Here is a 26,502-nt window from a genome sequence, read left to right as displayed (position 1 = left end):
GCTCCACTCCTCCAAGGGCCGAGGCCACAGAGCTGTTCTGTGGGCAAGATCTCTAACATCTGCACTTTCCTTTGGAAAGCATTACTCTGACATCTTCCGTGCCTGCTTTTCTGATATGTATATATTTAAATAATAAACAGGAGAAACCTATTCCTTTGTCCCAGAGAAGGCAAAAATCAGTTGGATTGGCTGTGGCTATGGACCACCGTCTCTGGCTGATAAAAGAGGTCAGAGCACAACCCCACCATCACCCTCATCCCACTTTGCTGAAACCCTTACCCAACAGTTGTGGGCTGCTGACAAAACCTCAGGAGTGTTTGCTCTACTAAGTAACCTATTTTTAGGAAGTGGTAAGATATTATTTAAATGATTATTGACAATGCCTTTGTTGAGGATAAAAGGGTGAAGGGAACCCATAGCCAGTTTCCATCTCTTGGTGTCTTGCAGTTTTTATCTTGTTAAAGAATCAAACTATAATGTACCTCAGGGGAAAAACACTCTGATTTCAGCTGGTCCGCTGTACTGCTTCTTATTCACAGTGAAAAATACCAAATTTTTAACAAAATATGAAATGCAAAAGTGAAAACTATTTTAAAGCAAATAATTTAAAATAAGGTAGAATACTCATTTTAAATGATTTTAATTGTATAATATTATGTTCCAACTCAAAGAAGAATATTGCACAATACTTTTATATCACAATGATTATTTTTCTCACTCTCTGGTGAGATTTTGATAAACAAAGTTGACTTTGGAAATAACACAAAGAATGTCTTAATTGGTTAAATTTCAGTAACCTGTGATGAAATGAAAGCAGGATATCACATTCATATAAAAGACAAGTACATATTCATAAATTCACTTGGCTGTAGTGAAAAATAAACTTCTCATGTACTTAATAAAACTTAAAGAAAAAATTGAGAATGCTGTGAAAATAGACTGTAACTCCAAATTTTTTTCATGTACTCTTTTGCTATTGAAAATCCATTACACCTGCAACACTTCTAAGAATAACTGATCACATATGAAGAAGCTAACATCTGACATTTTTAAAACAAAATTTAGATTAAATAAATACAATTTTGCACTGTTAACAAAATCTGTGAATGGTAAGGTAAAATTAACCAAATAACATAAACAAACAAAAATAACCCACCAGAAAAAGATGTATCATGTCATGGCACCTAGAAATATTTCTGTTCAAATGTATGAATCTGCAGCATTTTCCCTATGTAACAAACATAGTGTCATCACAGAGTAAGGAGGAAATGCTGAAAGTTTAAGAACATAAAATATTGTCCAGGCCAGGTGAATCTGTTGGTTGGAGCATCGTTTTGGCACCAAAAAGGTTGCATGTTCTATTCCATCAGGGCACATACCTAGGTTGTGGGTTCAATCCCAGTCTGGGCACATATGACTGACAGGCAACCAACCAGTGTTTCTTTCTCACATGTTTCTCTCTCCCTCTTTTTCTAAAATCAATAAACATATCCTCAGGTGAGTATTAAAAACATAATAGTAAGATAAATAAAACATTAGTGGCCACTAAGCAACATTAATTCCATGGAACTCCCAATTTTATGAATTCATTACAACCATTTTTATTATTTCTCCTCTTTGCCTTCTAATTAGTATTTTTAGCAGAGGCATTGCACTGGAGGTCCAGAGGGGGGTATATGCCTCAGGGGCCAGTTGTGTTTTTTAAATTCCCATTATGTGTTTTTGTTAATTTTAGAATTGTTGCTTATCAAATTCATGAACACACCCTACCTTTGCTCTATTTTTTATTTATTTCCAGGAAAATTCAACCACAGCATAAAGAGAAAAGACACAAACATGTTACACGTCTGACACAGCATTCACTCTTGCTCTGCCACTGACTTTCAGAAGCTGGGAATTATTTCAGAATTGTTGGTGTCTCTGTTAATGCTTAAGTTAGATATTCCACACCATGAATTGTTTTATGGTTGTCCAAAGATACAATTAATTGTTCACATTTGTAAACATTATAGGTATCTAACATCTGGAATATTTACTCTATCCATTATTTTCATGAAGCCCTAATATTTTATTAAATACTTGAAAAAAATCTTTGTAGAAGATACCCTCAGAAACACTCTTCTCAAAAAGAAAAGGGTAAGATAACAGGATTAGTTTGTTGTATCTTAAACTGAAAACACTAATTACGATCATATATCAGAAAACAGAATTATTCCATTCAAAACTGATTCTCATTCATATTGATGATTGGAGATTTACTTACAATAAAAGATAGAGAAATTATGTAGCCTAGGATGATGCCAGACTTGCATGAGGGACAATTTTTTCAATTGAATGTGGATATTGGGCTATGACTATTTATGATCTTGTTTGTTTATTCATGAGCTAAGGATATGACTCTTTGTTGTTTTCTGTTCATTTTTAATATTGTGTTCTATTTCAAAGCCAGTTTAAAATTTTTAAACTAATTTTAACCATCTGTCACTTTAATTCCATTTGGGTTTCAACAGAAGACTTATTTATAGCATGGGCAGAGAAAAGCTCAGCATCCATTTAAATGACCAATTACTCTGTCATCCTCACTCAGCATTGCAAGTACCAAACTTCATTATAAACTCGGGAAAAATAAAACTTCAGATCCAAATATACATAAATTACTTGTAGCATTTTAAATTAAAGTCAGGAAACATTTAAAGCCTTCTAGCCTTTTCGCAATTAGTGTAATAACATTCCCACAAGTTGAGAAAAAGTTATGTGCTTCAAATGCTAATCTGTGATATATCTGAATATTTTTGCCGTCAGAAATATTGGCAAAAATGGAACTTAATTGTGAGTGAAAAATATATAACAATACTAAATAAAACCCTTCCCTAGTTGAAAACGTCATTCAGAAACATTTGCAGAAAACAGAACCCAAAACAACAATTTCTTAAATCTTCACACAAATACATCTAGTTTTCTTTAATCACTAATCAAAACCCTGCAGGTTATGTGACACATACAATCACTCAAGCTAGGGCAAGCCTACTATAGCATTTCTTTTACTTACAAAGATCAAAACTAATTTTACATGAAATATAGTCATTTCATATATAATACCTACTGATTATAATTTGCTAATTCCACAAGGTATACCTTAATACCTTACAAAGTTACATAGGGGAGGAAAGCCAACATTAATTTTTCTATTCCAGAGACTCAGTATGGACTCCCCTCTTTGGGCATATAAACCTGGGTACAGCCTGTGGTCTGGAGAAATGGGCCAACAGTATTATTGGTGTGGTTTTTAGCTATCCTTGTGACACCCAGAGCATAGTTTCTTTAATCTAAGTAAAGTTACATGAGAGATGATTCCTGCCTTCAAAAACTGATGTGTCAAATAGTTATTTATCTTAATTACCTTTTAAAAACCTTATTGACAACATGACCACATTGACAAAGTCTTTAAAAATAAAAACCCTATATTAAGGCTTTCAAGTAGACTTTAGATGCACATTTTCACATAAATTTAAGTTCAACAGCAGCTCTGACATTGAGATTTAAGTAATTCATGTGCTTTTTATCTTTAAAGAATATATTCTCTAACCTATATGTGATTTCTGAAAATCTGTCCAACTCCTATCTACAAGAAAAAATTTATCTAGGCATTTCTATTACCATTTTTTAAAAAGATGCTGATACTTTCTAGGTCAGTTTTTTATTTTCAGGCTTTCATTTAGGTAGATTGTGAGAACTATCTTGATATCCTTTTTCTAAGTCCTGTACATATAAGTAAATAATGCAAACAGAAAGATAATTGAACTACCGGTTGAAGGTGTTTCTATAATGTTAAACTCATACATCTCCTTTTATTCATTTGTTCCATATGAAAATCAATTCATCCAAGGGTTTTGGCACAGAACACTAGAAAGAGCAACTTTAAAAAAACTGTCTGTAAGTGTTTAAAATTAAACTTTAAACCAGACCGTTATCTGTTAATGTTGAACCGTGATCAGAACCACAGCACTGTACAAGCAATAATAAAAACTCTTCCAGAAGCTCCTGCTTCTGTTTTACCTCTTGAATTTCTTTCAGGAAATATATAGTGTTGTGCTTTCTTTACTTCAGAAACAACAAATTGATCAAAGAAAATGATTATAGGTTACTGTTATAAATGCACCAATACCCATGCTTTGAAGAACTGACAGTGTATTCTACAGATATACTATATGTGCCATAGACTATGAAAAAGGAAACACTTTCGGGAAAAAAAATCACATCACAAAGTGTATTATAAAAATAAATTACATAGCATGTGCCCATGGACCTGAAAGCTTTGCAAAAGGAGGATAAATTGCTTTTGACACAAAGATTGAATTGCTCTTGCAACCTATTTTTATATTATCAGCAATGCCATTTTCAGCTTTTACATTATATCCTCAAAAAAATTCACTGGAAGTAGAAAATTATTTTCAGTAGTGATCAGTAGCCTGGAGGACCTTAGTGATGATGGAGAGCTGTAGTAATACTATCCATTCAACAGGGATTCAGAGGCAGTACACACACCCAGTATGTGCTTGATTTACCATTTCATCGGGAGTTCATGCGTAACTGGTGAATGATGATGCTTTCTATAAAGAGAAGAAAAACACAGCATTTTCAATTACACTGAAACTCAAATCAATAGTTTATGTGAGGATCAACACCACATCATTTCATTAAAAGACCATGGATGTTAAACAACACAACAAACAAAAACAGGTACATGAGCCCAATAGCTTCTCCTGCAGTTTTTTACTACTCTTGGGTAATATCTTTGTATTGGCGTAGGTGCTTTACCTCCAAAATTCTTAAAGCTTTTCAGAAACCACGTCTAATATTCTAACAATATTAGATCAATTTTACTCAAGCAAAGAACTAAACACAAAGACAGTAATTACTACATACAAGCCCCACAGTGGGAAACCAGACTATTTCCTAGAAGTAACTCTCTGTTCTGAACAATATTCATATACTTTTAATTTCTTTTTTAATGTGTCTGAACTTGAGTTTTAATAAGGAAATATTCATTATCTATTCTTAAGAAGTTAATAAACACTTTTGTCTCTGACTGCTTTTTGCATGATTCCATATATGCTTTTAAATCTAAATTCATTCGTATAAAAGTAAATAAAAAATAGATTGAGATAGCAATTAGAACAGTACGAGCCACATTATGGGTGTGTGATATTTATATTTATTGATTTATTTTACTTTAGCTTAATCTATATGCCTTCATGAACAAGTATCTTTTTTTTTCATTCTATCATTCAAGGATTGTTTATTGAGGCCCAATTATGTGCACACCACTGTGCTAGGCATGGAACTACCTTGGTGAGGAAAAATGACAGAGTCTTGTCATTGCTGAGATTATAAAGAGCATAGGAAAGAAATCTAAGCCTCAAATGGTTCCTCTGTCTGAAAAAAACTATTACCTCCCTATCACATATGGCAATGTTGTAAGTGTAGAAAATAACATCAGGGTTTATCAATAGGGTGAGAAAATTTCCACCTATTATTTTCACTTTAATTTTAAATACTAGTTTAATTTTTATTTTTACTTTGGTAATTTATATCTAAGCATTAAATAAAGTACATGTCATAGACTTATTGGTTTGTGCTAATTATGTTCAGTGGGTCAAAAACACAATGTTTCTTAATTCTTTCATTAAATTACCACTAGGGGGAGATATTTCCATTCCTTCCTTCTACCTATCAATTAAATTTGGGATAAAGCAGGTAACAAAGCAAAATAAAATAAAATGTATAAATGTTTACATTTAAATATAAAATTTTTATAAAGCTTTTATGACATACATACAATTTTTTCACTATACCAGAAATCTTTAAGAATCATCCTCATGTTTTTCACTGGAAAATTGTTCTAGCTTTATAATTTTTCAGTGCCTAAAAATTTATCAAAATCTTAAGGCAAAAACTAAAAACGCTAATTAAAATATCTAAGATTAAAATGCTATTTCCCACTCAACACTTTTTTTTTTTAAATTTCTGTAGCCCTAACTGGTTTGGCTCAGTGGATAGAGTATAGGCCTGCTGACTGAAGGGTCCCGGGTTCTATTCTAATCAAAGGCATGTGCCTCTGTTGCGGGCACCATCCCTGGCCCTAGTCGGGCGTGCAGAAGGCAACCAATCTATGTGTCTCTCTCACATTGATATTTCTCTCTCCCTCCCACTCTCTCTAAAAATCAGTGGAAAAATAACCTCGGGTGAGGATTAACAACAACAGCAAAATTTCTGTAGTAATTTTTCTCAGAGTGAAAATACATAGTTCTCAAATCTCTATAATAGAATTAAAGCATCTTTCCCATTTTCCTCTTTTAAAAAAATAGAAAAACATACATTTTAAAAGGTGAAATCCACATTGTTCTTATTGTAGATGTAATTCAGAATGCTGGTGCCTTTGTTTCCTCACTACAGAATGAGGGTATTGGAGATCATCTCTAAAATTCCTTGAGGGGCTACTATTTTGTGTTACTGTCATACCATCTTCTCTCACCTTGAGTGTGCAGACCTCTAAATTCCTAGAGTCGCCTTCTCTTAATCTAGCACTTTGTAATCTCCATAATAATAATAGCTCTTCATAATTATCACTTGGTAAAAATACATATGGCAAAAGGGTTCATCCATACATAGAAGAATGTCTTGGTTAGACCATTACATTTTATTATTGTCTTTAAGTTAGCAAATTGGTCACCTATGCTTGGCATATATGCTAATGCTATTAATCAGATTGTGTTATTAAAAAGACTGTTTCAGAAATACTTGACAATGCCAAATAGAATTTTCTAAATTCTACTTTAATAATAAGATATGGTGTTTAACACTTATGTTTATAAACTTTAAAGGAATACAGTTAAGCTCAAGTTATTTTGTTTTGTATACATGGAGACATATTTTATCTTGTTTCTAGAGATAGTGAGATAATACCTATATGATAGTAGCTCTATTAATTTATACAGACTAAACATATTTATTAAATCTGTCTTCACTTATCATCTATGTTTTCCCCAAACCTATAAACTAAAATAAGAATTGCCTGGCCACTACACAAAATTGTGAGAAAATTTTTTAAAATGTTGTTTTAAACCAGGGGTGGGCAAACTTTTTGACTCGAGGGCCACAATGGGTTCTTAAACTGGACCGGAGGGCCGGAACAAAAGCATGGATGGAGTGTTTATGTGAACTAAGATAAATTCAAAGTAAACATCATTACATAAAAGGGTACGGTCTTTTTTTTTTTTTAGTTTTATTCATTTCAAACGGGCTGGATCCGGCCCACGGGCCATAGTTTGCCCACAGCTGTTTTAAACCATTAAATTTTGAGATGACGCATTACACAGCAAAACTATCTGATGGAGCCTGACTGGTGTGGCTCAGTTAGTTCAGTTGGTTGGACATCATCCTATGCATCAAAAGGTTGCTGGTTTGATTCCTGGTTAGGGCACATGCCCAGGTTTCGGGCTCAATCCCTGGTAGGAAGCAGCCGATGTCTTGCTCTCACATCAATGTTTCTCTTTCTCTCTCCCTTTTCCTTCCTTTCTTGCTAAATATCAATAAAAATGTTTTTTTAAAAAATAACTATCTGAGCCCTGACCGGTTTGGCTCAGTGGAAAGAGCGTCGACCTGTAGACTGAGGGGTCCCGGGTTTGATTCCAGTCAAGGGCATGTACCTTGGTTGCAGGCACATCCCCAGTGAGGGGTGTGTAGGAGGCGACTGATTGATGTTTCTCTCTCATCGATGTTTCTGACTCTCTATCCCTCTCCCTTCCTCTCTGTAAAAAAATCAATAAAATATATATTTTTTAAAATAACTATCTGAGACATATGGTGACCAGCAAAAAGAAAAAAGAAATGCTCTGGGGATTAATACCATTATTTGTCTTTAAAAAAAAACCAACAGAATTCCCAAGTCTCTTCCATTTTTTATGATTCAGTACAATAAAAGTCTCATAAATTTTACTGAAGTTACAAAGTCAATGAGCAAATCTTATTCCATCTCCTACTCTGTCTTCACTGAGTCTCAGACAAAGACCAATAATAGGTCATTTAGGTCCTCTAAAGTGAGCTAAGTAATAAATACAATTCTATAATAATTTTTTACAGATACCATTTTTCTGACATTTATAATTTGTAGAGGCAGATTAAGACCAAAGGCCATTATTAATTACCACCTCTATCAACAAATTCAAAATAGAAAGTACTTAAATTTGGGGCCTTCTGCTATGCAGACATTTAATAGCACCATTTCCTTTTTTCTAATTGGAAGAAGAAAAAAAATATATTAGTTAACATACACACATGGAGAGATTAGATTTTTATATATGTTTGACATTAACAGTTTACCAAAAACACTTAATGGCATTTTCTTCTATGTGTTTCTCTTAAGTGTTATCTTTATTTATTTATTTTTAAGGAACTTCAGGTAACACACTAAATACATTATTTGTTATTATGATTTATTGTGAAATGATGTAAATTATGAATTCATTCTTTTATTACACTAGCTAAAATACCTTCCATGGAAAGGAAGTTTAACGTATTATCAATTCCTAATTACAGTTGACTTCTGAACTCACTAACTACTCATCCTCCTTGGGTGGTATCTCAAAACTACTGGCCAGCCAGACGATGAGATCCAAGATGGGATTTGGAAATTTGGGGGAGTCTATCTCTTCAGTGTCAGAGTGGGGCAACCTGGCAACAAATTCGAATTCTGATTCCTCCCAGGAGAGCTCCTTGGCTGTGGAGCAGGAAAGATGAACTCCTTGGAAAGTCATTGTCTTCCTCCCGAGCAATGCATAGTTTATGCTCTGCCAAGCTCTCTGCAAGGGAACACATGAGCTCTGAATTTTAAAAATCTTCTCTAGTAAATGAGACCAGACCACTTTTATAGATAGCCTCTAAGCTAGCGATGGCTAACCTTTTGAGCTCGGCGTGTCAGCATTTTGAAAAACCCTAACTTAACTCTGGTGCCGTGTCACATATAGAAATTTTTTGATATTTGCAACCATAACAAAGACTTATATTTTTGATATTCGTTTTATATATTTAAATGCCATTTAACAAAGAAAAATCAACCAAAAAAAATGAGTTCGCGTGTCACCTCTGACATGCGTGTCATAGGTTCGCCACCACTGCTCTAAGCTCACACACCAAAGACAAACATAGCAGAGGTTCTATTTACTGCAAGACTTTGTATCAGCAAAGGAGGGCTGCTTAAAGGTACGTTCTGTACCTTTAAGAAATAGGAGTGCCTAGATATTGTTTACTTTTAGGGTTCTCATTCTAATAAACTGCTTCAACATTCGGTCCTATTATGATCGCATTCATAAATTAATCACTTCTGATAAGACATCTGTTTTAAATAGGAAGTCCAATAAACTTCCTCTGTTGACTTGGACTTGTTCCTTCTTTTGGATTCAGCTCAGCTAATTAAAAATACTTCCGTTAATCAGCGCTGTCATTTTCTTCAGGAAACTTTTCAACCAGATGATATAAATTCTCTTGGGGTTTCTCAACCACCTAATAGTTATTTACTTCCTTCCAAAACATTTCCCACTCCATCATCAGCCCAAATCCCCTTACCTCTCACAAGTTATCAATAATCACAGTTATGCCTGGTAACTTCTTTTTCAGGCAAGCTAATCCTTATCTCTCACATAGATCACTGTTTCCCAGATACAAGCAAATTGGAACTAGTTCTCCTACATATAACATTAATTATTTTTTAAAATCTAAATTAAATGGTGGAAAAACAGGTAAATATTTGAGCCACAATACTCAGGTTCTACCTTTTTGGAAACAGATGCTAACTGCCTAGTTTGAGCTAAGCCTATGACTGGTCACACAGACTAACATGGAAAATAGCATTATGGGTGAAAATTGAAAAGGACATTGTGCTTTTTAGATAAGTACAACAATATTTATCAAAGTATTATTATGAAAACTTTGTCACATAGTTTCCATGTAGATATCTCCATGTCTCAAAGACACTTTGACAATATTATTTTGGCCCAATGAGTATGGATGTTTTAGTTTATGTATGTATATGTACTTTGCTCACTTCATTATTTCATAGTTTCATATGAAATAATGAATAATATACTGGGAGAAACTGAAGACCTGGTTTCGTCATTTAATAAGGTGGTTAGAAATCTTTAAGCCTTATAGTTTTTCTTGTTTTGTTTTTGTTTTCATCATTAATAATAGATGTAATTATCTTCTGGACCTCTAATGTCCGGTTCAGCTCTAACCAGCCCTTGACTTTGGAATTCTGTCCATCACACATTAGTATGAGTAGAAAGGCCAAACTACTTTTACCAGATAAGCAATTAACCATTAGTTCTTAGGAAGAGTGTTATGGCAAAGTCCTTTTAAGTTGCTTGCTAAACAGTAGTGAAGCATATCACATTATGAGTACAAGAAGGAATGCCAGAATCATAAAAGATTATAACTAAATGCTAAGCCAAACCAAGGTGAGGTGATTTGCCAAAGGTTAGACAGCCATACTCCAGTGTCTGGTATCTAGTCCACTGTTCAGCAATCCACTCTTTCTGGAGATTCACCTTCACATCTATTCTAAATCCACATGCTGCTTATTGGTGGTGGTGTTGGGTCCTCTAAAATGACAGCATTTCTGATCTGTTTTAGAGGGTCCTTCATGAATCTAAAGAGCATGATAAACCCTCCTCCTGAAACTTCCTCTTTCCTGAAGTGTCATTTCTGCTTCTCATTCAAGTATGTTTATACTTCACAGTAAACTCTCAGGCCCCCTTAGTTCTCCACGGGTGTGAGGGCTTCAGAGGCAAAAACTCCCCAGTCCCAGACCCTTGGCTGTTTTGTATTCATTACTTGCCATGGTGCCTCTGGAGGGAAACAGAAGTACTCACACTCTCCAGAACGACAGTACCTGGATTTCCTCTAATTCCACTGTCTCTGTTACCTCCGTGTCCTCACACATGGTATGTCCGCACCTTCCATATCATTCTCATGGGCTTGCATGCAGACAAAGGGAAGAAGCAAGAGCTCCTCTTTCTTCCCCAACTTTCAGCCATCCTTTAACTGCTGGTTTTCTTTTCTACAGTAAGTGCCCAGGTTTTGCCGCAATGGACAGGCTTTAAACCCCAAGATAGACTCTGAAAGTATGGTTTGTCAATGTTTTTAAAAGAGACTTTGAACATAGAAGGTCACACCCACCAGAAGGAAAGGTAGGAGAAAGGACAATCAAGGGAGAGGAACAAGTTGGTCAAATCCAGGAAAGGTGCCTGGCCTGCTATGCAAGCCATTCTGTAAGCATGGGCGGCAGGAGTCCGGACAAGGGAAAGAGGGGGATGCTCAGAAGACTGAGGTAGAGAGCTAGGTCACAAAGAGCCCGGAGTGCCATACCAAGGAGTTGGCATTGTATTCTACAGGTAATGATGAACCTTTACTGGGTTTTCAAATAGAAGTGTGATATGACCAACTTGAACTTTGGAAAACAAGATGGAAAATGAAGCAGAGAGTTTTCTGGCTGGAGACTATGAAGCCAGTTACGAGAGAATCAGAACAATGCAAACTGAGGAATCTCAGAGGGAAGGAGGGTAGGGGGCAGGAAGAGATTAAGCAAATAATTTACATGCATTACCTATGGACACAGACAATAGAGTGGTGAAGGCCTGGGGCAGGGCAGGAATCAGAGGGGGGCAGGGGAAGAAAAAGGGGGACATCTGTAATACTCTCAACAATAAAGATTTTTTAAATGTACAAGTAGCCCAAAATAAAGGCTCAAAACATAAAAAAAAAGAACTATTCAGATGAGAATTAAAACTGCAACTCAGGCAGTGGTGGGAGAAATGAAGATGTGGGTTCAGGTGCTGGAGGTGTTAGGGGGTGAATATGAGAGACTTGCTGAATGAGTCTATTTGATGGGTGAGGACAACAGGGGAGCCTCAAATAGCTCCCAGGTTGCTAGCTTGGGTCATTAGGTGGATCAGGACATCCCTGCTGATGTGGAGAATAATAAGAGGAGAAGACTTGGAAGAGGGGTGGAGAAGGTGTTGAGACTGCTTTGAGACAAGCTGAGTTGGAGATAGCGGCTTGGTAGTTTTCAGCATATAGGTGATAGTTGAAGCCATGGGAGTGCATAAAATAACAAGGACTAGCATGTAGTGTAGGAAAATTGCTTTTGATAGAGACAAGGGAACAACAATCCTTAAGATGTAAGCATAAAACGAGGAGCCATCAAGGGAGACTGAGGCCGAGCAGCCAGAGAGGTCAAAGGAAAACCAGAGGAGATTAGATATCTTGGTCACAGAAGAAAAAGAGCTTAACCTCATTCTGTTTTCACCCTTTCCAGAGACTAGAAATTTATTTTCTGAAAAACCAACCTAAGAAGTTCTGGACCTACGTAAAGAATTAGCAGCACAGACTGAATACAGGGGAGTGGAAAAGTTGACACAATGAACTATGAGACTCTCCATATCCCCTCTCCTGACCTATTCCCAGAGAGGATTTCTCTCTGTAGAAACTATTGGGAGGTATACTCCAAAAAATAGACAGACAGACAGAAGAAGAAGGAAAAGAAGGAGAAGGAGGAGGAGGAGGAGGAGGAGGAGGAAGAGGAGTAAGAAAAGGAGGAGGAGGTGGTGGAGGAAAGGAAGGAAGGAAGGAAGGAAGAAAGGAAGGAAGGAAGGAAGGAAGGAAGGAAGGAAGGACGGAAGGAAGGGAGGGAGGGAGGGAGGGAGGGAGGAAGAATTAAGCAAAGGAAGTAGTAGAAGATAAGAAATCCAGAAAACAGAGGGTTTAACATGGCAAAAGGACAGCAGGACAGCTTGCAGCAGGCCTAGAAGACAAGCAGTCCAGAGTAAGTAGGGAAGCAGAGGACTGAACTAGGAAGGCCTCCAGCAAAAAACGTGAAACTTATATGTTTCAAGGTTTGGTGGGTGTTTGGCAGACCTATTGGAGCATTTGGAAAAAGTAAAGATGGATACATAGAAAACCAAGCAGATGAAAAATTAAGCAATTATTCATTTGAAAGGGGAAAGAGATAAGAAGGAAATAGTCATAGTGTACTACTTGACTCAGCAAGAAACAATATTTAAATTTATACCAGAAACATATTAATATATAACATTCAAATGCTGACTGGTGATTTATTTTTTAAAATGTGTGGCCCTGGCTGGTTGGCTCAGTTGGTTGGAGCATTGTCCCATACACCAAAAAAGGTTGTAGGTTTGATTCCCTGTCTGGGCACATAACTATGTTGTGGGTTTGATTCCCCAGTTGGGGCATGTACAAGAAGCAACCAATCAATGTTTCTCTCTCAGATCAATGTTTCTCTCTTTCTCTCTCTCTCTTCCTTTCTCTCTAAAAATCAATGAAAACATATCCTCGGGTGAGGATCAGAAAAAAACCACTATGATATAATCATATTGGGAGGATGGGAAAAGGGGAAAGACAGGACATGTGAGAGGATTAAATCCTCAACCATCAAGACAATAATGGGAAGACAAAAATTAATATCTAAAATTGATGAATAAAAAGCCAGAATACAAGTATATTATTTAGTAATCTGGAGAAACATCTAAGAGTTAGACATTATTTTCTCCAGGGGGCACAACTTAGGGAAAAGGGCAGTAAAGTAAGGAACAAATGTTTTCATCATCTTTGACCACTGGCTGATATTTTAACTATGGATACAAATTAACAGTAATAAAAAGTAATTCAAGATAAATGGAAAGTATGGAAATGGAGGCATTACAGTTTGAGTGTCTGTCAATGGCTTAACTTGGCAGGAGGGAGACAGGGCAGTAGCTGTAGAGGACTGCACAGCTGAAGAAAGAATTGTTATAAAATAAAAGAGACCAGAGCATATTTATATCCGGTGTGGAGGTAACAACTGAAAAGGAGAAGTTGAAAGAGCAGAGATTTAGGAGCTAACTAATGAGGAGACCCTGGAAGAAGAGGTAGATGGTAAACACTAGCCTTCGTCTGGGTTGAAGAAATTTTAGAATCAAACATCTTTGTTTACTGTGGCCATCTTGCTGCCGCTTCCTTTCTCTCTCTGTCCTCTGTCCTCTCACATAAATGTGCTCTTCCTATCTAATATCCCTGGGGGTTTCCAATCAGGAAAGTCTCACTCTTTCCCTAGTATTCTAAAGCTATGAAGGAATGAGAAATTCAAATCTCTGCATTTTACATTCTTGGACATGTTTATTTCCCTGAAATTATACTCTTCCCACATGGCACATCAGAGCTATTTCTTCACTCTCTTCCTGAAGATATTCAATAAGAGATCTTAATACCGTACCCTTAATGAAGACACTAAAATCTCTAGCAAGCCCACTGTCATGCATTAACTTGTCCTCAATGAAAATCTGATAAAAATGCAGTAGCAACTGAATGACTCCAATTAAGCAGGTGACTTAGGAAGGTCATTTTCAAGAAATAATAAATACCCTTAGGGCCATGTCCCATATAGAAACGTTTGTACTGACCATCACCAGGGCCTCCTCTGTCCCTGTGAAGATGGAGCCCTGCACGTCCTCTGGGGGGCACCATCACATTGAAATCTGTGGAAATGACACTCCTCCCCCAGGGAGGGACTGAGCAGCAGCTATACACAGCAGCTCTGGTGAGACCCCTTTTATTTTACTACACAATGCTATGTTCCAGGACAGGGAAACAACTCTAACCTTTTCATCCCATTCACTCATAAAAGCACATTCAGCTGCATCTTAAAAACATTATACTCACGAATGGAAGCTGGAGTTGGAGTGCTTTTAATCCTCCACCTCCTGTCCCCAGTGGATTTCATTTCTGATATGTGGTTTAGAACAAAGTTATCCAATAAATGTAGAGTTGATTCTAAAATTACAAAGAAAAACTGCCATGGCAGTTGCTCTTTATCATTTCTGAAAAGTGAATATGTGTTGTTTTGCCAAGTTTTCTTAGTAGTTGTACTTTGCAGGTGGCTCTGTTCCAAGGTCCAGATGTATAAACATCCTGTACATGCACTGCTAAGCCTTTTGGAGTGTTCTCCCTGCAGCTGCTATGGCCTTCCAGGCAGAAACGACGTAAGCATGATGTGAGCAGGTAAAAGCAAAAACAGCAACAGGGACAATAAGATTATGATAAAAGTCACGGAAAAATGGCAGGTAAAGTCAAAAGGAATGCAGTGTTTCATACTTTTGACACCTTCAGTTGCTTAGATACAGTATGTTATGGGACAGTAGCAATAAATACCCTAAATGCCATAGAACGTCCTTGATTTTGAAAAGGATTGTGTCCACTTTACAAAAGGGGGGAAATTCCCTTTTAAAAAAAATACAAGGCAGTATTCAAAATGGAAAGATCTCTTATTTAAACTTGTTCAAAGTCATATTTCATAAAATCTTCATTCTCAGTCTCTCTGCTTTTCTACCTTGAAATCCCATTATTATGGCATGTCTCTCATGGTTGCTCAACATTTTAAAATATATATGCTGAGAACTGATGAGCTGTAGGCAACAGAGATTGGATTAAAGTGAATGTAAGTACTGTGAGGCATCTACCACCATCGTGTGTAATTCAAGTCCAAGTTCTGTAAGGGATAGGAAATCTGGTGTGAAAAGAACTTTGAGAAGAGTCTATTTATCACGAAGGATGATGAATCAAGGGCTAAAAACCAATCATCTGTTCTTTTTTATCTTCCCCCCATTGAATCAGAAATCTTGACAATTCTGCTGCCTACGTAAGACCCCGTATCCTATGCTGCAGGTTGTTAGCCTTGAGCTCATTTGTGGTTATTTGACTGTGAAGCCGTGTCTACTTTAACATGGTTAGTCTCCCCACAAAGACACCTGGCATTTTGCACTCACACACTGCTTCATGCTGATTAAACCATGCTTAAAATTAATGAAAATGATACAAACACAAGTAAAAATGACAGGAATAATAATCCCATTCTCTACAACACACACACACACACACACACACACACACACACAATCATGAACTGATTTTATATTTGCAAATAAAGTTCACAGTTAACTGAGGAAAATATTCAATTCAATTAAGGTCTGTATGATGTCATGTTTTTTCTTGGCATTAACATATCAGAATTTACTTCCTGCTATTTCCTACCCATTACAACCTCTATTGAGCCATAAGGGGCCATTTGGTGGCTCTATTCAAACCGCTCCAGGATTTAAATCAATTGCGCACTTGAATAGAACAAGAGTATGACATTAATGGCTCTAAAATTATTGTCTATGAAACTCTGGGAATGTTTTTGAGATGGCCAAAACCTCTATCTACCATACACACAGACACACACAAATAAGTAAAACTCTGTTTTAGGACTCCATATTTCATTTCCATTTTATTTCACATTCAAATTATTTCCTGAAATCAGAGGCTTTTGTTTTGGCAAAACTTTAGAGCTCCAGGCCCTGTGATAACTAGATGTTCCAGCATAAGAAGCAAATTTGGGATTTGACAGAGGCAAATGGCAATCATTAAACTACTTCCTATTTCATAATAGAATTTTTGAAAAATCAATTACTGTGGAACAAGGCTATTAAATGTGATTTACCATCAAGAAATATGGGAGCAGGCTTTGGAGAGGAGTTTATTCAGCACCCATATCTCACTGATAAAGAAACTGAGGTTCAGATGGGTTAGTTGATGGATCCATTTTCTAGAAGCAAAATGGGGACCAGATGTCAAGCTCCAGCCTCAGGCCCAGCTTCCTCCACCAAGCACACGGCAAACAGTAGTTTTGTTGGTTAGTTCCCCAGCATCAAAACAAATTTACAAAATAGGAAAGACATATGGCTATTAGTAGATTACTTTATAAACAAGGTATTTAAAACTTAAATTAGTACATGTAAAGAATTGGCACGAACGGACGAAGGTTTGTTTTCACCGTAGCAGTAGCATCTGCACAACATACCCCCGCAGCCACTGCCCTCAGCCCTTCCCCCCTCCAAGAGAGGTAGCGCTGCCGGCTGCAGATTTCTTCAGCTCTATTTTCATAGACTGAGTCTCAGCTCGAGGCTCGAGTTTGGTCAGATTTCCTGCTCCTGGGGCTGCCACTACTGGCTTTCCTGCTTTCATACCTTTTGACATAGGAATGCGGGTGGGTGTAGGCCGCTGGGATGACCCGTCTTGTCCTGACTGTAAAAGACAAAAACACAGAAACACAGAGGAGATGGTCGTGAGTTTCCCCCTGGATGTGCTCGCTCTGAACGAGAGCAGGACTCTTGCCACAGATAACACCTCCCCAAGCTAAATTATCGTTAGAAACTTGGAGTCAGTATCTAATCCACTCTGATTGCCTCCTGTTCTCTCCTGAAGTATCTATGCTTAACTTCCTTCTCTTCTCAAGCTCCTACGCTATCTCCTCTACCCTTACTGAAGATGACCTTGCCTCCTATTTCACAGAGAAAATACAGGCCTGGCATAAACTCTGGCAGTTTTAGTTGTACTGTCCCCCCAAATTACCTCCACTTTCTTCAATCTGCAGGCCAACACGGTATCCACTAAGCCAAACCAGCTAGGGCTCCTCCACTTTCTTTAACTAGCCAGCTCTCCTTTTACCTCCTAAGAATTCAGACTCTTCTCATTTTTTACTGTTACTGATGACCACACCCTCTTTCTTGAAGTGCTTCTAAAACTCTCTTGCCATAATTTGTTACTTGAATCTCACCCATCACATCCGGTTGTGATGACTGCTTTTTAATCTCTTGCTGGCTTGGCTCCTTGTTCCAGCTTGGCTGCCTGCAAAATGTGGGCATCGCCATATTCCATCCTTAGGCCTCTTTTAATTTTTTGCTTTCACGCTGAAAATCACCTCAGTTATCACTCCAGGTGTTGACAAGTTCCAGACCGTAAGCCTTCAATGCTCCCCTTAAAACAGATCCAGGTTTCCAACGACTTCGCTAAACATTTCCAGTGTCCCTCAGGCATCTCAAATATAACACCCCCCAACCATTACTTATCTTCTCCTCCAGACAGTAGTCTTCCTATGTTTCTTATCCTATCCACCCAGACATCCAAGCCAGAAACCTCAGAGCCGTCCTTCATACTCAATTTGTCATGAAATCTTCAATTCCGTCTCCAATATAGCTCTGCCCTCATTTTCCCTGCCATAGCTCAAGCCTACAGCATCTCTAGCCTAGAGAATTGCCACGGTGTCTCTGCCCTCAGCCTCTGTCCCCTCCAATTTATCCTTTAAACTGTTTTATACACATATCTTTCTAAAACATAAATAGTGTAATGTTTTCAAATCATCTTTACCCTTTCAACACCCTTTACTGACTCTATGAGATTAAACCCAAATTTCATAGTAAGACCTGCACCTCCTCTCTTCACTATCTGCCCCCAGTTTGTCTCCTTGCATTCTGTCGCCAGGCCTCACTGCTGCTGCACAGTGGGACTGCTCGCCCTTCCCCGAACACCGCAGGCTCCTCCACACTGCCACACCTTTGCACATGCTGTTCTCTCTCCCTGCACCTTCCCTTCCTGAAAATCCTTGTCTGTGAAAACCTCCTCCTCTGTGAAGCCTTCTCTAGTGCTTCCTGTGTGCGTACTTCTACCAGAGAACCAGAAGGTAGGTTCCCGTCCTGACTCTCCCACTAAGCTGAGGGCTTCTAAAGGTCCTCTTTGCAGTCAGCACCTAACCCAGTGGCGCTAAACTGTAGCTAGTACGCAATTAATTCAATACTTCAATAATAAATGAACAAATAAACTAGCCTCACTATTTGATTTCCCAAACTTCTTGTTCTTACTTTAATGGGATCAGATATACCTGAAGTAGGCGGGCCATTATTCAGGCCTTAGAAATCTTAGCTGTTTTGAAATCCTATTTGTCTACGGGGTTTAATTGGTCGTCACAGATGTTGCTACAGAAGAAGGTAAGGCCATCTTGATCTGACCCTTAAAATGAGAAGAAGGTGTTCCAGCAGAGAAACCTGCTCTCAATTACACTTCCATTGTCTCTTTATAAAAATTCAAGCTATGCTCTGTATTGCCCAAAAAGCAATATTGAATTTTGAGAAGGACGAGCAATTCTGAATGCTATTCAGCTCCTATAGAGCTCGTAATCAAAAGCTTTGCTGGCAAAGCAGTTACTGATTCACATATTGAACTCTGTTTTGAGTCTATCTTTGTACACAGAGAATTAAAAGTAAATTTTATTGAAGATATGGGAAAATAAGCCATAACTTCTATACTTAAGTAAATAGCGTTCTTAAGAGTTTCCAATATATGTTGCAGAATTTGCTCAGAGTCTAGGAATCATAATTTCTAGTTTGCTTAAATTAATATCTAAGTAGTACATGATCTTCTATAATTTCATTTACCAATTTGTCCCCAATAATGAAGACACTCGCTGAAAGCACTTTCAAAACTAGAACTTATTTTTAAGTTCTGGATTTTATACTTTGGACACACTTTTTTTATTATCATTCATTTAGCCTTCCAGCTGGTTGTTAAGTAATATTTGTCAAGCACCTGCTCTCTGCAAGATACTATTAATAAAATATAGTATGTAGACATATAAACTCACTTTTATTTTACTTCAAATTTTTTTTAAATATTAAAATCTTTCAATATCATTTTTTGGAAGAAAGTATGACTATGATCATACATAATCACATATTGAATAGTGTAGCTTATAGAAATATAACCTGGGAACAGCTTAAATTTTTCTTGCCTATTTCACCATTTTCCCCCAGTCTCCATTTTAAAAAGTATTTTAAACATAAAAAAATCAAATTTTAAACATTATCACTGTATGCTGACATTGCAAAGAGGCCATCTTTGAAAGTATTGGAGGGGTGTCTCCATAATTTACACGAAAAAAAATTTCCCCTCAAAATTAGCTCATGTCCAGCCTAGTGGCTCAGTTGGTTGGAGCACTGCCCTGTACACCAGAAGGTGGTGGGTTTGATTGCTAGTCAGGGCACATACCTAGGTTGTGGGTTCAATCACGGTTGGGGTACATATGGGAGGCAACGGTTCAATGTTTCTCTCTCTGTCTGTCTCTCTCCTTTCCTGTTTCTCTAAAATCAATAAACATATCCTCAGGTGAAGGTAGAAAAAATAAGCTCAATTTATTAAAATATAAGGCCACTTTTTATTTCTATTTCCTGGTGTACCTAGTCCTCTAGGAAACATCTGCCAGTGGGTTCAGGTGGCGCGAGAGGCATTTGCCTTTGCTTTATTTGGGGCGTTGGGTTATTCTCCCTCCTCACTTCTTCCTCCCTCCCTCGCCTTGCACCTTGGAACCTCTTCCACTCACCACTGACTGGGTTCCTCGAGTGGAGGAGGTTGTGACTGGGGTTATGGTGATGGTGCTTGTCACTTTGCTTGCACCAGGCCGTGAGGAGAGGTGGTTCCTGGGAGAGCGGAGGACAGTGCCGGTGGAGACCTCCTTTTCCGCTGTCACGCTGACAGGCCGCACAGTGATAACTGGACTTGCTCCTTCTGCTGAAGCCCCAGGGGACCGTTTAAACTGAGAACCTAAATGAATGTGGATTTTATTGTCCTCTGTGGTTATGATATTGGCATTGGAGTTGTATTTCCGTAGTGGCGTTGGAACAGTCTGTTTTTCTGGGGTGACTTTGAGGACAGTCCTTCCCATGGGCATTTCCTGGGCGTCGGGAGAGACTGCAATCTCAGCCGGGGCAGCTGATGTAGACACTGTCATGATCTGAATGGGGGATGTGGGCCTGTCCGCAAATGCGCCTCTTCCACTGTCCGGGGTTTTCTCTCTGGAATATGTGGTAATTGTGACCGGGGACATGGCTCGTTCTGGGCCGAGAATACCATCTCCACTTTTTGTTTTTTGAGACATAACATTTGGTGATGGAATAATGGTTATCCTTGGTTTCTGATTCCCTAATGTAGGAATGACGGTGGTGCTAGAGAAAAATTCTTCGGATGTAGGGCTTGTTATCTCCAACGTCGCAGTACTGTTCTCGTGGTCTGGTGTCACTCGAATATGCAGGGGCTGGCCCTGCTTTGGTGAAAGAACCAGCTCTCCTGGGTGCCCTGGACTGGAATTTGTTCGGGGCCCTTTCTCTGGAGTAATTGAAGGCCCATTTTCCCTTTTCCTCATCCAGGGAATCCACGACTTTCTCATCGTGAGCTCATTTGCTGCTGGAGGATACCTGTCGAGAACAGAGGATCGTTCCATAGGTTTTTTCAATCCCACCTGTCGAAGGTTGCTCATGATATGATTCTCTTCTTGAAAGGATTTCCGGATAAATACTGCTGGGGTTTCTTCCTCTGCTGCCTCGCTGCTGACAGCATCAGTCTGCACTCCAGTCGAGGTTACAGGAATATCTACCATTCTTCTCCCATTCATACTGGGTCTTAGAGCTCGGCTGTAACGCTTGGAAAGCTCCAGCTCTTTGGTCAGATTGAGGACCTCCTGTCCCATGTTTTTGTTCTTATTTTCTTCCTCCATAAATCTTTGTTGAAGGACAGAATAGTCCACTTGGAGCTGAGAAAGCTGATCTTCTTTGTTCATTAATTCATGAATCTTCTCTTTAAGAGCTTGCACTTCAGCTTTTAAGTCTCGACTTTTAGCCTCTTCCAACCGAAACCTGTGCCTCAGCTCCGCTTCCTGGCTCACAGCCTCACCTTTCTCGATTGCTTTGTTCTTGGCAATTTGGTGCTTGATCTCCTCCAGTTGCTGAGAGAGGAAATTAGCCTTATCTTGCTCAGTTCTAAATTTCTGCTCCAGCTGATCATACTCATCCTCCGTCTTCATCAAATCCCCTTCGACCACCTCCAGTTGTTGGAGGCGTTTCTTCAGTCTCTCAATTTCAAGCGTTAGTTCCTTAATCTTATTGTCTTCCGTGCAGGTGAGCTCGGGTCCTTTCCGAGACCTTCCTCTGGTTATTTCTCTCTCCACTTCCTCTATCCCATCAAGTCTCTTCTTTAATAAGTTAACACTGCAGCTTAATTCAGACGATTTTTCTTCTTCACTTTTCAGTTTGCCTACTAACTCGTCCCTCTCTTTTGTCAAGTTGTATACTCTTTCCTCCATTTCAGACTTCAGTTTTAAAAGCTTCTTACTTTCTTCGATTAGTTTTTCAGTTACATCCATGACCTTTCCTTGTTCCACCTTAAAATTTTTATTGAGTCCATCCACTTTTCTCTCTTCTTGCTTTATTTTTTCCATCATATTTTTCCTTTCATCAACCAGCATCACAGTAAATGACTTCAACTTTGTAAGATCATCTTTTAGGCTTAATTCAGCCTTTTCCAATCTACTTTCGGAACATTCCAGTTCTTTAACTCGGCTCTTGACGACCTCCAATTCATTTAGCAGGTCTTTGGTTAAGTTCTTTTCTTTCTCTAGATTTAAATGTAGCTGGGTGCATTCAGATTTACTCTTGCTAAATGCTTCTTCCAGTTTCTCCAGTTCAGACATTCTCTTCTGTAACTTCTCAACTTCGATTTTGAGCTCCCTACTATGATGTTCTTCCTCTTGTAATTTCTTCCTCAATTCCCTGCACTGGGATTCCGTTTTAGTGATCTCCTCATCTTTACCCTCCATTTCAAGCACGCGCTTCCGTAGATTTTCCACTTCTGCCATGAGGCTGGAGTTGCCACATTCCCCTTTGGCAATTTTATCTCTTAATTCCTGAAGTTCTTCCTCTGCCTTTTGAAGATTTTTGTTGGTCTCTTCTAGCTCCTCAATTCTTTGCGTTAAGCCAACCAGCTTGAGTCTAAGTTGCCTGTTGTGAGACTCTTGATTAGCCAATTTAGCATTCATCTCTTCATGCTCTTGGGAAAACCTCGAAGCCTTGTGTTCGAAATCCACTTCTAACTTGAGCAATTTCTGCCTGTCTTCTTTGGATTTGGAAGTAATGGCTTTGAGTTTTTCTTCTTCTTCCCTCAGTTTCTGAGTGAGATCCTGTACTTTCTGGCTTTGCAGGCCAAGTTGCTCAATATGCATTTGTCTTTCATCCACCAGCATGAGTGCAAAGGACTTTAGTTTCACAAGCTCATCTCTTAGTTTATTGAGCCTCTTAGCATTTTCCTTTTCTTTACGGGCTTGGTAAGCCTTTTCTTGTTCAAGGAGCTTTTTCAACCTATAAAACAAAATACATTAAAATATTATATTTTATACTTGATATTTTCTATTTATATGTATTATACTTATTATTATAAATATTAAAAGATTAAAGCAAATAGGTTTGTCTTAGATGTTAAATAAAAATTAAAATGCTATTACAGTAAGTTCCTTATCAATTGCTGCAATATCAAAGTTTAACAAATAGCCATTAATGAAACTAATCAGAAGTCAGGATATTAGTTACCCTTAGAGAGGGGTAGTGACTAGAAGTGGGCATGAAGAGGTACAGTTTCTGTTTCATGATTTATGTGTTGGTTACCACAGGGTTGTTCAGCTTATAAAATTTCTGTAAGCTGAACACTTATGATATGAGTGCCTTTCTGCATATGTATTATACTTCAATACCATGATCACTGATAACACTTAGCCTGTGCAATCATAATGACTGTTTACAGAGTGCTTTCTGTATTCTAGGTGCTAGAAATTATTTTATCCTCTGAGCCATGTACTGCTACTATCATCCCCATAAGGAAAACGAGACATGGCACCTCCCACAGGTCACACAGTTAGGAAGGGGCAGAGCGGGGATTCAAACTCAGGCAGTAGGGTTCCAGAATCCTGGCTCCTCGCCTCTGCTCAGATGACTTCAAAAGAGAAACTTACTTTTTTTTAAACTTTATTTGTATTATTGACAGGATTAAGAAATTTACTTTAAATGAAAGAGAAGGCCCAGAAAAGAACCTTTGGGTTCTCTTATTTCATATGCAGCTATCACCTGATAGGGACAAAGCAAGATGAGCTATCTGACAGAAAGCTCATCTACATAAACTGATTTTGTTAACACCACAACTGGCACAGGATTTTCTCTCAGTTTTTTTATTTAATTTTTTTTAAAGTAGAGAACTAGGTTAGGGAGGAAATCTGAACTACTCTTAATTCAAATATGTGGCAGTCACAGGAATTATTATGTTTCACTTGTATGAAATGCATTTTCTCTATTGTGTTTATGTATAGCTTTAAAAACTGGAAACATAAATATGCCAGAGTACCTATTTGCCATCCTTATGTTGGTCAGTTAACTTGCACCAATTTTCAATAGTTATTTACAACTACCCATAAAACAGTTAAAATAAAAATCAGTTAAAAACAGTTAAAATAAATTTTAAAAACAGTTAAAATAAAAACAGTTAAAATAAAAATCATCATGGATGTAAGAATGCATTTTAGTAATTTATGTTTATTAGAGAGGCAAGTTATAAACAACCACTAAGATGTACTTGCTTAAGTATATTTTAAAAAATATATTTTGTGCCTTATTTATTCTGAATGATTTATTTCATATTTATGACTAATAGCTAATCAGCTGTTAGCCAAGTAAAAAGAAATTAATAGTCTCACATTGCATTGTGTAAGAAATGGACATACATATAGAAGCTCTTTATAATCAAAGCCAGTGTCAAATAATTACTATAAAAATAGTTCTGATGATGTCATTAAAATTTTTTAATGGTATTTATTTTTAGGACCCATATCCTGTGTCTAAGTGTCTATTAACTAAATACATAACTTCCAAAACCCAGTATGACTTTATTCTTAAAATAGAAGAAAAAGATTATTTTTCAAATCCCATGGACTTGCCTGAGCAATACTGTAATGGCTTCACTAAATGTGGTTCTTACATATATAAAAGGGCAGTTTGTTGATCATCTTCTCTTTTTATTTTAAGCCAAAACAACTGAAGCAATGTCACAGAACTATAGAGTAGGAGAGACTTCAGGGGATGTTTGCAAATTTCTTTACCTAAACCAGATTGTCAGAAAGGGATTCACTGAGAACATCAATGCTTTCGACTCTAAAATTAAATCTAAAACTTCTCAAGGTATTTATTTGAGTATTCGATGTCTCTCTGGTATTGGAAGCAGGGGGTTGAAGGATAGCTGAATCTTAATTCTAGCTCTGCCAGTTTTCTAACTGGGTTACATCCGGCCAGTCACTGAAACCCTCTAACCCTGTTTTATCACCTCTTATCCACTCTCCTCTCTGTCCATCTTGCCATTCTTCAACCACATGTTGATTCTAAAAATATTATAATAAAAAGGAAATAAACCAGAAGACCAAGACTAAGAAGATGAATTAGTACCTGATTCTTATCAACAGTTACAGGCAGAGCCCTAAGTATCCTGAAACCAAATTTATTCTTGGCAAGTTCTTCATTTTCTGCAAGCATTTAATCTTAGTTAGAGGACAAAAGGAAGACAAATAAATGATCTAATAGAGTTTTCAAAATTCTCTTGCCTTTCTTAATAAGTATTAAATATATTCCTCACTTTTCTTTTCAACCTAAATAAAACTATTTTTTAACTTGCAAGTGTGTCATTTATAAACATGTTAGGAATTCAATTGTTTTCAACTAGAAGACTTTAAAATGTAGGCACAAATGTTCTAATTGTTTATGGTGCATACATTTGTCAAGACTCATCAAATCATATATTCAAATTGGTGAATGTTATTAAATATAAATTATATCTCCATAAAAAATATAGTAAGAAAAGTAATAAAATAAAAAAAAAGTCCTGCACAGACAATAGGGGGGATGAGGTCGTGAGTGGGAGATGGGGGCGGGGGGGGGGTGGGGGGGGGCAATGGAGCTATAAGGACACATATGTAATACCTTAATCAATAAAGAAAAACATTTTTTCAAAAGTCCTGGAAAGTATTCCAAGATATCAAATAAAGAAAGTTGTAAACAAATGTTATAAAAGAGTGACTTAAAATACAAAATAGGTTATTAACCTTATGGTAGAAAGAAGTGAAAGCAAAAGTCAGAAAGGTAAAGAGGGCTACCATTTTCAGGTGGGATTGGAGAGATTCACAAGAAAATTTGTTTGGGGGAAATAATGTTTCAGGTACTAGAAAACCTCTAACCCTAATAATATTTCAAGAGGCTCTTAAAAGCCCATCACAAACTCCAACATTTGCTAATACCTAATTTTAAAAAAAGACTAGAAAGAAAGGTCTTTGATAATAAAACATTTATCAATTACCTATTATGTACTAGGCAGTGTGTTAAGTACTTTAGTATTCATTTCATTTTCATAACTTTTTGAAAATTTTACTGTGCCATTTTATTAATAAGGAAGTTGATTTAATCAAGGAAGCAGGACTAAAGGAGAAGGTTGAGATTTTAGGCCAGATCTGTTTGACCATAAACAATGCACTTTTAACAACAATGCTCTTCCTCAAAGAGATATTGCTGGAACAGATCAAATTTGTAAGACTTTGTGTTTATTTAGGTTAAACTTTATCTTGCTTGATTCATTCTATCCTTATGGAATTGTCAAGGTCCTCCTTGGACTCTGTCTTGTCACCCAGTAGGTCAGCTTATATCTGATATGTTAAAGCATTCAAGC

At 37.4% G+C, this 26,502-nt stretch overlaps 1 protein-coding gene across 3 annotated transcripts in view; it reads right to left on the bottom strand.

Annotated features, from left to right (window-relative positions):
* Positions 1–623: 623 nt before the first annotated feature.
* The window catches only part of FILIP1 (filamin A interacting protein 1), a 174,350-nt gene continuing 148,471 nt past the window's right edge, over positions 624–26,502 (bottom strand). For 2 of the 3 annotated variants that reach the window (XM_070418220.1, XM_070418222.1), the window contains exons 5-6: positions 20,303–23,108; positions 16,377–17,175 (exon numbers count right to left, since the gene is read on the bottom strand). In XM_070418220.1, the coding sequence (XP_070274321.1) occupies positions 16,969–17,175; positions 20,303–23,108 (3,013 nt within the window). In that variant the 3' untranslated portion in view covers positions 16,377–16,968. Of the gene's footprint in view, positions 4,611–16,376; positions 17,176–20,302; positions 23,109–26,502 lie in introns of those variants that run through there. The other variant, XM_070418221.1, reaches the window with a different exon arrangement.

Source organism: Myotis yumanensis, unplaced genomic scaffold, assembly GCF_028538775.1.
Source record: "Myotis yumanensis isolate MYYU_CA2020_CCGP unplaced genomic scaffold, mMyoYum1.0.hap1 SCAF_6, whole genome shotgun sequence".
Classification (NCBI taxonomy): domain Eukaryota; kingdom Metazoa; phylum Chordata; class Mammalia; order Chiroptera; family Vespertilionidae; genus Myotis; species Myotis yumanensis.
Note: the sequence above shows the minus strand (reverse complement) of the source record. Positions and strands in the feature narration are given on the sequence as shown.